General features: G+C 36.2%; 1 protein-coding gene across 1 annotated transcript in view; it reads right to left on the reverse strand.

Annotated features, from left to right (window-relative positions):
* Window positions 1-12,087, reverse strand: part of LOC104366465 (mitochondrial intermediate peptidase) — a 79,719-nt gene that overhangs the window by 6,627 nt on the left and 61,005 nt on the right. Inside the window, exons 17-18 of the mRNA XM_042792969.1 lie at window positions 3,620-3,741; window positions 2,767-2,840 (exon numbers count right to left, since the gene is read on the reverse strand). Of these exons, the coding sequence (XP_042648903.1) occupies window positions 2,767-2,840; window positions 3,620-3,741 (196 nt within the window). The remainder of the gene's footprint in view (window positions 1-2,766; window positions 2,841-3,619; window positions 3,742-12,087) is intronic.

Here is a 12,087-nt window from a genome sequence, read left to right on the forward strand (position 1 = left end):
GGCACCAACATATGCTGGGGGCCACCCAGCAAGAAAGCAGCTTTGCAGAAAAGGACTTGAGGGTCCTGGTGGACACCGAGTTGAACATGAGCCAGCATCGGGCTGGAATGCTGTGCCCAGTGCTGGGCTCCTCAGTACAATCAGTGACCCGGACATACTAGAGAGAGTCCAACAAAGGGCCATGAAGATGATGAAGGGACTGGAGCATTTGTTCAATTAGGAAGGACTAAGAGAGCTGGAACTGTTCAGCCTAGAGAAAAGAATGCTCAGGGGGATCTTACTAGAGAGTATAGAAACCTGGAAGGAGGGTGCAGAAAAGACAGAGCCACGTTTTTGTCAGTGGTGGCCAATGACAGGACCAGAGGCAGTGGGCACAAACTGAAACATGGGAAGTTCCCTCTGAACATCAGCAAACACTTTTTTCCTGTGATGGTGACTGACCACTGGCACAGGTTGCCACTAGAGGCTGTGGAGTCTCCCTCCTTGGAGATATTCAAAAACTGTCTGGACTTGGTCCTGGGCAACGGGCTCTAGGTAGACCTGCTTGAGCAGGGAGGTTGGACTAGAAGACCTCCAGAGGTCCCTTCCAACCTCAACTATTCTATGATTCTGTAATTCTGTGAGAACATCTTGAAAACCTCTGCCATTTTTTGTAAATCATAGCTTGTGCTCTCGTCACCAGTATCATGCTAATGCTGACAGAGGAGTTACTGCTGTCTGGTTCCCCTGTTACATGTGAACAAGCACACCAGCAGGTGCACTACAGTCACTGACCTTAAAGTGGCACACAGTTCCATTAAGTGGTTTATGGATTCACTGATTTAAGGAAAAAAAATTTTGAATCAAACTGTATATCTTTTATACATAGATTTTTCTGGTCACATCATAAAAGATCCCATTATTCTATCATTATCATCAAGTTCACTGCCCTGCAGTATGCACAACTATTCCTTAAACACAGCTTGCTCTCTTCTTCAAACCCCAGGCTGCACAGCTATCACTGCTTCATCATTCTTCATTGGTCCTGACAACTCACTGACGAACTATCTGCACTAAATGAATTGAGGACTACAAGCATGAGGACTATGAATACTGAAATGCTTAAAACATCTAATTACTGCATTACAAGAGTTAAACTTGTTGGTGTGCTTTCACTGTACCTTGCCAGACTTCATCGTATTTGGATTTCCTTTAAACTTAAAATAAACTTGGAATTTCCTGGGCTATGATGCCACTTTTTTTGATTAACTTCAGTAGCAAGTTTTATCCAAAATAACTGATGCATACTCTCAACCCCAAACTGATTGTAACGTGTTCCACTGTGTTCTCTCACATGCAAGCGGAAAAGCCAGTTGTACTTTCACAGATTTTATATAAGCCCATCCACAGATGAATTTTGCACAATTCATTCAAATAATATTTGATTCAAGGGAGCACAGTGCCAGCAACTTCAACGTAGCCTCTAGGACATTCCAGGAAGATTCCATGCTCAGTAAAATTAAAAATACATCACAGAAATAGAAAAGATGATAAGCACAACTAGTGCTTAAAAACATTCTTTCTTTCTCTACCATATGACTTACAATATAATAATTGGATTTGCTTGTAAAGTTACATGTTCCTATCTTGCAGCTCCTCTAATCCACAATTTTGGACTACAGTTTGAGGTTACAATCACAGACTCTTCAAGAACCGGAAAGAAAGGGAAGTTTGCAAAGTCATGCTGAATGAAAAGTAACCCCATCGATCAGAAATATAGTTGCTTAATATGAGTCTAAGGAGACCAGAGATTATGGCCTTAAATATAAACAGGTGGGTCAAAGAACTGAAATGTTCTAGTTATGAAACTGTGCCAATCTCATGGTGAAATACAGACACGTTACCACTGTCTTCCTCATCTGTGGAAGGAACACCACAAATTCCAGACTACCAAACTGGAGTGAACTGAGGACAATTAATTAATATTCATCCCTAATATTAAGAATTTCAGAGCAACTTGAAAGATGCCCCATTAGATGAAGTACTTACCAAGTGCGAATCAGGAACAGTGACACTAATGCAAAAATGTTTGGTTTGAATACTAACATTATGGAGAAAAGTCTTTATCCTGATCTCACTGATAGATTTGAGATAAAATCAGCAGTTTCTCAAACTTGTTTGATTCTCCTGACATTAATTTTTTTAATATATGAAGTATAGTATTTTTGCTACCACTATGAATGATTTTTAAAAGTTATCTTCCAGATTAAAAAAGGCAAATATGGTATTGAGAAGAATAATAAACCATGTTTTATTACAGTCCTCAGACTTCCATTTCGCAAGAACGTAAACTCAAAGTATTGATACAACCAAACCTATTTTGAGGATGCTAAAACGTCACGGGCAAAACAAGTTCAAATTCTTGTATTCAAAATAACTAGATCTATTATGAATTCCATGTATGTAAAAGTTACTGATTTTTTGTATCTGAAAATGGTGTCATCTATCTTTCTTCAAGTATGTGATACTCTTGTTCTGAATTCTTTAGAGAGCCTTGTAATACAACCCCTTCCAACAGTTCATCCCGTGTGTGTTTTTATTCTGTGTATCACAAGTTCTACTGACCATGACATAAAGTTGGCAACCAGTCCATTTAACTAAATACATGAACAAGGTTTTTTTCATAAATCCAATGAAAATCGTAACTAAAAAGACCAAATTGGGAAATGCAGTTAAATTATTTCCTCCTTGAGCAAGGGAATAAAACAGTTCTAATTTTTTTTCTACCTTGAACCATAAGTAAGGGCTCTTTTCCACCGCCATGTGCCAGCATCTCTCTACGATAGCGCTCGCCCATTGCCCTGGAGAAACACAGATGTTAGGGCCATCTGCAAACACAACCAGTTCAGCTTTCAGTCAGATTTGTTTCCAGGATCTTGACAGGACTCAGAAACAGAGATCAAATGAAATTTTCCACCCTGAAACAATGACTGCCTCACTTCCATGTTGACTCCTCAAATTCAAATTACATTTAAAATTATACTATGAGTAACTGAACTAGACAAATCTTATACATATGAATATGTGTTGGTGTTTATAGAAGTTAATTTGTGAACAACATTTCAGCCTTCACTGCTCCAAGGGAAGAAGTTGTTCTATTACAATGCTCTGAACATTCACTTAAGGTATAAGAGCACTTACACTCTGTGATCTCACCATTTACTTTTTAATTTCACAAAGCTAAATAAGCAGGATAGCTATACTTAGCTTTGAAGTTGGTGACATGAAGCTTTAATATGCACAGCTGCTTTGATTTCAATAGAAAATTACAACTAATTAAGCAACTATGAAAATCAAGCTCTCTAATTACATCTAAATATGGATTTCAGTGCCTCCCAATTGGCACACCTGTATTTTAAAACACTGACACGAATTTTTTTGCACCAATGAACATGTCCCAAAGTACACTTTATACATGTGGTTATCTCCTGTTTTGTAATCCTCTTAAAAATCAAGAAAAAGGCTAAAAACTAATTGTCATTTAAAAAGCCCACCAACCTATGTAGCCCCATTTGTTTCATGTTTTTCAGAAACAAGTAGCATTACACTTTATTCTACTTAATATTTTTTCTGGTTTTACCTATCAAATGGGTCCTGAGCAAAACACTGTTTCCACACCATGGAGGCAACAGCCCTAGACATGAGGTAGGAGTAATATTTGGCACCGTATCCCACAAGATGACTGAATCGCAGCTGCCAGGCCTGTAAGGAAAAAACAAAAAAACAGAAGTCATCTTTTAAATCCTTTAAATTGTTTGGCATTTTCTGAAATATGATGGAAGAAATCTGATACTGTTAATGACACACAGTTCGGAAAAAAAAAAAAAAAAAGAAAGAAAAAAGAAAAAAAACAACCACCACCAGAAATACCAGAATGAACACATCCTTTATTATAAGAAGCATTCTTCAACCTAGATACTGTATTTCCAATATACTGATCATCACAATTGAAATTATGCATAAATAAGGTCAGAAGGAGAAAAAAATCAAGCAGTAAAAGAATGTATTCATATTTGATAATAGCCATGTTGTTTTACTGCTCTTGAAGGAAAACCACAATTACCTTATTACAAGTAACACCACATTTTATCATTTTCCATGCAGGCAAGCCAATGCCACACCTGGAAAAATTCAATTTATAAACTCTTGCCACAGACAAGATGATAATAGGGACTTGTACTTAATACTATAAAAAATACAGCTTTCCATATGCCAAAAAACTCAGAGGTAGACAAATTACATCCACATGCAATGTCATTGTTCACAGATTTGTTTGCACATTTTCAAATGCATAGCAGATTATCATCTGTAATTATATTGCTATTCATTTATGTATTGTTACTTGGCTTAATGACTCATTCCAGTGATGGTGGACTCATTTTTAATGCTGTTTGGTGTTGATTGCTTACTTATGTTTTCTTAGCAGAGAAAATCATAAGTATCAGCTTTAGTTTCACAGAAATTAAAATACTTTTTTTTTTTTTTTCCCCTGACTGTAACAGAGTAATTTCAATTGGGAGAGACCCCCAAAGGTCATCTGGTCCAACCTGTGCTCAAAGCAGAGCCAACTTTGATGAGGTTTCTCAGGGTTCTGTCTAAAGTCTCGGCACCTCCATGGATGAAGATTTCATCACCTCTCTGGTGCAATGTAGAAAGGCAAGCAGGTCCAAGCTGAAAAGGCATTGTTTCCCAACAGATTTGGGCACAGTTTTTGACCTGAAGCTGGATGAATGTATAGATGAAGGAGTGAGAAACCTACTCTGCCCTTTTGTGTCTCTGAGAAAACCAAAGATGAGATGATCTTACTTGTCTTCATATCCAAAGTTGAAGCTCTTAACATTCTTGTGATATGACTGTTGTCACGATTTTTGTAGGTATTACAGAAAACAGAGTTTTAAAGAGGAACTAGAAGATAAAAAATAAAGTAGCACAACAAATGTTTTAAATTTAAATCCATGGGCTGTCAGACGCTTTTTCTTATCCTAGAGTCAGTGGCTAAAATTCTGAGGCAGCCAAACAGAAAAGTGAAGGGGCATGAGCAATTTTCCAGAACTATTTATCTTCGTGATTCTTTATCACACTAAGTAACAATATCCTGATTTTTGACAGCTGAAATAAACTGTTTCTTTATTCAAGAAAGTGCTGATTATTGCCTTATTCTCCATTAGCCAAGTCAAAGATGTAATGACCAACTGAGAGGGTTGAAACAGAAAGTATTTGGCTTTTTGTCTTAAAAAAGTTAGCATACAGTGGCCTATAATCTAGATCACTGTGAACAGCTGATAAGAAACAAAGTTGTTAGCTCCCTTTTCTGAGCAACACCCCCAAATAAAGTTCTCAAAGTTAGCTCTAATCCAGCCATTCAAAAGCTACTTTTACCAAGAGGGTTATCTCCACCCTAAAACAGGTGTCCAAAACAGATGGAATTTGCCATGGGTGAGCAATCTAGCCTCTACAATTAGTTTAAAGTAGGAGCAGCAAAGTTAGAGGAGATTAAAAAATGTCTCTCGTCTTCAATGTGGGTCTTGATGCATGATGCAAATTCTTAAGAATTATTAACTTTTCTTTTTCTTTTCTTTAAAGTAAACACCAACTGTACCATACCTCATTGTAATGCAAGTATGTAGAAACATTCAGTTTGGATACACTCTCCAGTTTGCTCTGAAAAGTATTGTGGTTGCTGTGTTTATACTTTATAGCTATAGTTTTTCTAACTAGTACCTTAATTATAACCAAAATTGCTAAACTAAAAGCAGATTTTAAAACAGATCTGAGAGCCTACATTCTTAGAAGGCTAAGCAGGAGAACATGTCAGGTTTTATTTTATTGTATAGTAAGTTTTCAAAGTTAGGATTAAAAGTTTCAAATTGAAAATAGAACTCTCTCAGGAATATGGAAAGCTTTACTGATGAACTGGTTTCACATACTCAGAAAATTAAATAATTTTCAAATAGATCATTTCAGTGAAAAATTCAACTTGCTTTTTCCGCTACAAACAAAAATAATTGACATATAAAAGAATATTTCTACCTCTTCCATCAGAAAGGAATTATTTTAATGCTTCATACAAGCTGTAACTAGGACAGTATGTCTTCCTCAACAGCTCAAATAACATTGTTCACATCAAACGCTCTTGTATTTAATGGTCTGCACTTAAAACAGCTCGTCTGCACTTCCAAGATGATCAACTTTCCATTCATCAGGTTTGTTGAAACTCTATCACAAGTAAGCAAGGAGAAAAGAACATCTCAGCAATCTGTCCAAGACTAAAAGTTTGTTTCAGAGTCTGCACCTAAAACAGGCCTCAGTACCCTTTGTTCAAATATAAGACATTTTGTTTGACCTTGTCTTTGCTAATATACTTAAGTAATGTCACATTGCTTCCTTTCAAAAGAGAAAGGGAAAGGGTATAGAAAGGCCAAGGAAACACACTACTCCTCTCCCTGCATTTGGGGAGGTTCTCAAATATGAAGTTTAGAATTCAAAAATTCACTGGCAACAGGACAGTATCCCAAAAGGGAAACAAAAATAGAGGATGAGTCAATTCCTCTTAAGATAGATGCCTAACACCGATAAGGTATAGATGACTCTCTCTTTCTTCACTGGAATACATAAGGAATGTACTTTTAGATAGCTCAAGTTATGTAAGATGACTACCATCCTCAAAGGCATACTGCAAGTAAGATAGTTTCCTGATTGCAAACAGCAGTCAAGGAAATCTGATTATAAACACTGCTGTTCCCTAGTGAAGTATGAAGCCTATATTAGATTTTAAAATGTTTTGGGTTTTTTTAACCAGTACAGATTTCCCCCCCTCTAGAGTATGAATAACTCTAGCATGTCATCATTCCCTGACACTACATTTTTTTCTCAGTCACCACACAAAGTTTCTGATCAGGAACTCTCAATCTTCAATATTTCATCACTACACAGTACCTATTACATTGCTTAAGTACATTTTCTGATTCTATGCTGTTCTAGCAATTAACTTTCCACAACTGGACTTAGCTACCTGTAAACAAATAATTAAAGATTAAGACACATCCTCTACCCTAAATCACAAGGAGCTACCTGCCTGCTTAAAAAATTCTTCCTACTTTATATAGATGAGATTACAATCTAGGCAATAAAACATTCATAAGCCCAAGAATATATAGGCTAATACTCCTTTCAAAAATTCTATGATCAATAAACACATCATTGTAAATGTATTTAAAACTAAATGGTTCACCTTTTAGCATAAAACCCCATGTTAATAAAATTAGCTATAGATGCAAAATTACTTGACTTCTTGTGTTATTTCCAATGCTGAATGATTTCTCCATATTAAAAAAAAAAAAAAAAAAAAAAAAAAGACCTATCGATTTCCCTTTTGGAAAGGGTGAAGGCTAGACATGTAACTAGGGCACTCTACTTATTAAATGTTATATTTTTGGTAAGCAGCTAGAAAGTTAATGAAAGCTCTGAGTAATCACCTACTTCAAAAAGTTCCATGAACCCATTCCAGGAGTTTATAAAACAGTGCATTTTACAGCATAGCCCATGGGTTATGATAATATGACATCCACAGGTCATGTTCATGCCTGCTTTTTATTCAGCACAACAGACTGAAATAAAGGTGTGAAAGTGATCCACTGCAGGTAGTAAAGCGACCTTTTCTCCACCAACATTATCAATCTTCTCCTATAATAATTTCTGAAATATTTTCAAAATTCCATGTGCAATGGCTGTCCATCTTACCATGTAACAAACAAAAATAGCTCACTGATACTTTGTATTCTTACACCTTATCAGGAATTTTTTACAAAGTCCTTGTAGGATACATTCTCAGGGTAACATTCAGTTCATTTTACTTTAGCTACCTTAAACTAGGTGTCTTGCCCAAACTAGACACATAGGCTTCTTTTGTAGTCAGAGGACAAAAGTATTTATCCTGTTATCTTTGGAGAGGATAGCACTACTGCTTTACGAGAAATTTGAGTAATTTACTACAACTTCTATTTTCTATTTAAAAGTTAGGCCACTTCATTGATTTTAACAACATGTAGGATCAGTTAAACTAAACTGTTTTGAAGACTATATAAAAAAATTTAGGATTCAATTATTTTGAAGACTACATAATATTAGGATTCGATTATTTGAATTCTAAATTTATAACTGTTAAGATTATCACAGAAATAATCTCATATAAAAATTTAGATATGACTCTAAAAAGACAAAACTGAAAGAATAAAATAATAGGTAGCTTAATATATACTAATTTATCTTTTGCTTGAGTGTGGGTAATAATCATTCTATGGAGCTCCACTAATTACATGGAAAGAGCACTACAAAATCCTATAACAATTTTTGAAAGGAAAAAAAAAGCAACCTACAGAAATTCTTGACTAGTGCTTAGGCTTTTCAGAATGCTCTTCCAACAGTTTATGCTGTGACTTAAGTTACTTCAAAGTACATTTAAGTCCATTTTGCTTTCAACTTAAGAGAAAAAACACAAGTGAGAACCTGAAAAGACCCAACACTAAATTAAGAAACGTACTTTCGTCATTTAAGTCTTCTAATTACAAAATGTGTGCTACAGTAATTACATCAATGAGCAAGTTGTTGAATAGTTTCCACAAGGAACAATATTTGATGGAGATGATACTTGGTGCCCTCCCCCTTCTTAATTAAATTCTTATTCTGGCAGGGAATCCAATAGAGGAGCAGCCAACTTATCTCCTTCGGGGGCTACTGGGTGGAGAACCCCTGGGTCTGGCACTAACTTGATATTTTTGCTCCTAATGCCCTTGAATTTAGCTATCAGCATGGGTGGAAAACTCCTGAGAGTCATGAAAAAGCTCCAGGTTCTGGTAACTTGGGAGCCAAGAGAGAATGGCAATTAGCATGAAAATCAGTACAGGCTACTTCCCTCTGCTGAGACCAAGGTTCATCAGGGCTAGTGAAAATCCAGGACAACACCACTCTGGCATGCAAGCAAGCACACTGGAAGTTAGCACAGGCAATGTTTTCTTGGCACTGTGTCAGCCGCTCATACAGCAGGAGCCGGAGGTGGAACATAAAATGCTGCAGGTTACAGGTCAATAACTATAAAGCCACTTTTCAGCACAGAAAAACGGTGAATTTACTGTGGGGTGCAGATTGGAGGGATGCTCCACATTCAGCTCAGCAAGTTTCCCATTCTGATGTACTAGCTGCACAGGCATCATTTTAAAATATCAAAGTGCTTTTAGCAAAAGAAGAAGCAGGATTATCTGATGACCAGGAGATCTTGTCTTACTTTTTTCCTTTGACACCACTTTGCATTTTCATGCTCTTCACACCCATATTCTGTCCCAGATCACTTTTCTCAAAATTCAAGAAAGATACTCAAGAGATTTCACAGCACAGAACTGGAACAACATTCAGTCATCACATACAGAAAATGCCAGTCTCATTCATTCATTACAGTGACTCCCATAATTAGTGTGCTATCTGCTTGAATTAAATGCCCTTCTCTGAACCTCTTCTATGCTCTCTTTCCCAACATAACTAAGCCTGCAGTTAGACAAGCTGAGAAGCTTCCTGGTAAGGCTCCTCTTTTTTTCCTGCCCCCATATAGTAATGGGTGGGAGCAGCCCAGCACTGCAAGTGAAGCCTGGGCTGTGGCTGCCAGGCTCTGAAGCTCAAGCTCTGCTGCTGGGTATGCGTATTTTGGGGAGGCCAAATTGTCACATAACAGAATTTATTCTCCCAGTTTTCTGTTTAAACTACTCATTTACTTTATGAAACAAGAAAAGGATTTTCACACACACTTTGAAGCTTAAAGAATTCACTCTTTTGCTCTGAAACAAATCACAGAATATTTTTCCTTATTGTATCAGTTTGTTACATAAGTTTACAGCATGCTTTGAAGATGTCCTCAATTCATTCTCAGTTGAAGAAACAGTTTAATGAGTTTTGGAGTGCAGAGTTTGCAAAGTGTTTGTGCCAGTAGCTACCTCCAGGGAAAAGCTAGAGCACTAACTGACTGGCAGAAACAATTCTCTCCACAGGTATGCAGCAGCTTGCTCGGTCAACTTACTTTCTGTATTTTTGGCCTGAGCCTCTCTAAGTTTTATAGAATTACATCATCATTATTCTGGAGTTTCACAATAATAAAAAAATCCAATAAAGAGCTTTAAAGCCACTTCCTGTGCTGCAGTTTCTAATCTTGTTTAGAATAACACGAAGCTAATTTCAAGAAACCACATCTTGTGCTGTGCCCCTAACTTGCTTAATGTCAATACTCTTCAGTTTTTCAGTGTCATGCATTTGTGTTAGGAGTGGGAGACTGCACAAAGTAAACCAACCCAGAGACATCACTGACATTTTAGAAAGCAAGTCAAGCAAGAGATTAAGATTTCAATTTATAACACTTCTATGTTTTTATTATAAAATGATAAATAAATCTAGCAAGGCACAGAATGTAAATATTTTTGCAGTTGTTTACACTAGGGAAGAGGAAAGGAATTTAGCATGCAATTAACCACTTAGGTGATTCTAGATATGTACCATATGGTCTTTGGATTACTTAAAGAAAAATATTTCATTTTTATTTATAAACTCTTAATGCATTTGAGCTGCTTATAGCAAAACAATTTAACACTATTTACGCTTCATCCTCTTCTCTCCTCCCCGCAAGGGTGGGGAAATGGGAACATGGGAGATAACAAGGAATAGTGACATCAAAAATCTGTATGTATGATCTGCATTGCTCCACAATCCTTAAAACTTGGATTAAAAGACACAGAGATACAAACACTGATTCTATATTGTATCCTTTCACTGACCTTATTCGGACAAGTTGAGAGACGGTGTTACTTATAAACTTTGTAAGTAGTGTTTAAAGTAAAATATAAGAAATATGAACTCAGACAATTTTCAAATAAGTCCTTCACGTGTAACACGTAACTCTACACACATATACATACACATGCAACGTACAGACCATTCTATTACCAAATTAATGATTTCTATTACTGCCTAAGCTTTAAAGATGCATAAGCCCAAGATGACCAGAATCAGATCATCACAGTTTCTTTTGGGTACAGACTCAGACTGAAGCACAAGGTTTTTATTCGGTTTTATCAATTAAACCAAATTTTAAGTATTGACCTATTATTTTAAAACAAACATCATGAAAGCTGCTTAAGATAAGCTCTTACAAAAAATGGGAAGTATTTTAAGCAAGGTTGTAACTGCAAAATATATTTTCCAGTACAACTTAATCATGCACATTATCTGTTACTTACACTGGAAGATGAAATAGCTACTATTTTACAGTGATGCTCATTTACTGTCTTTTGCCAGAGCCATTCTAGACAGGGATCGTGATTCTAATTCTGAATATGCCACAAACAGCAGTATGAACTTGAAGAAACTACTTTTTTTCCCCTCTCAAACTGCCACCTCTTGTTAATTGATGGTGATAATACTTCTCTCTCATTCTTTTCTGTTTTGACTGCAAGATTTTCATATAAAGAACAATCTCTCACTACATTTGAAAAGCATTTAATGTCAGGCCCTCTAGCCTGTGTTTATAGCAATGATGTATTCAGCTATATCTGTCACTATCAAATACAGCACCAGTACTGAAATCCTGGAGAAAGAAAAAGACATGAGCTGTGAGAACATAATTATATAAAACTAAACAAAGCAATCAGTGTTTTACATATATACATATACATATGTAAGATATATCTAAAGCACATATAGCTATTTCAAAATGTTACCAGGAGATATATGCAACTACTTCATTCACTGTTTCTTAAAATGCTCTACTACATGGTAAATACTATCACTAAAGTATGTTTGAGTTTCATGGGTCTAACACTTACAAAAAGAATTTCCTTAAAAGTGCTTCACATCTTATGATATCTGTAAACACTCTGCTGCTGTAGATAGCTGCCCAGTGAATAGTGTCATATTACCACCGGAAAACAAATCTTCACAGTATTTGCTATCAGCATTTTCTTTATCATAAAATGTACTCAACTCCAGAAAGACAGAAACCTAAACAAACCTTGA

Source organism: Tyto alba, unplaced genomic scaffold (assembly GCF_018691265.1).
Source record: "Tyto alba isolate M040663 unplaced genomic scaffold, T.alba_DEE_v4.0 Super-Scaffold_2, whole genome shotgun sequence".
NCBI lineage: Eukaryota > Metazoa > Chordata > Aves > Strigiformes > Tytonidae > Tyto > Tyto alba.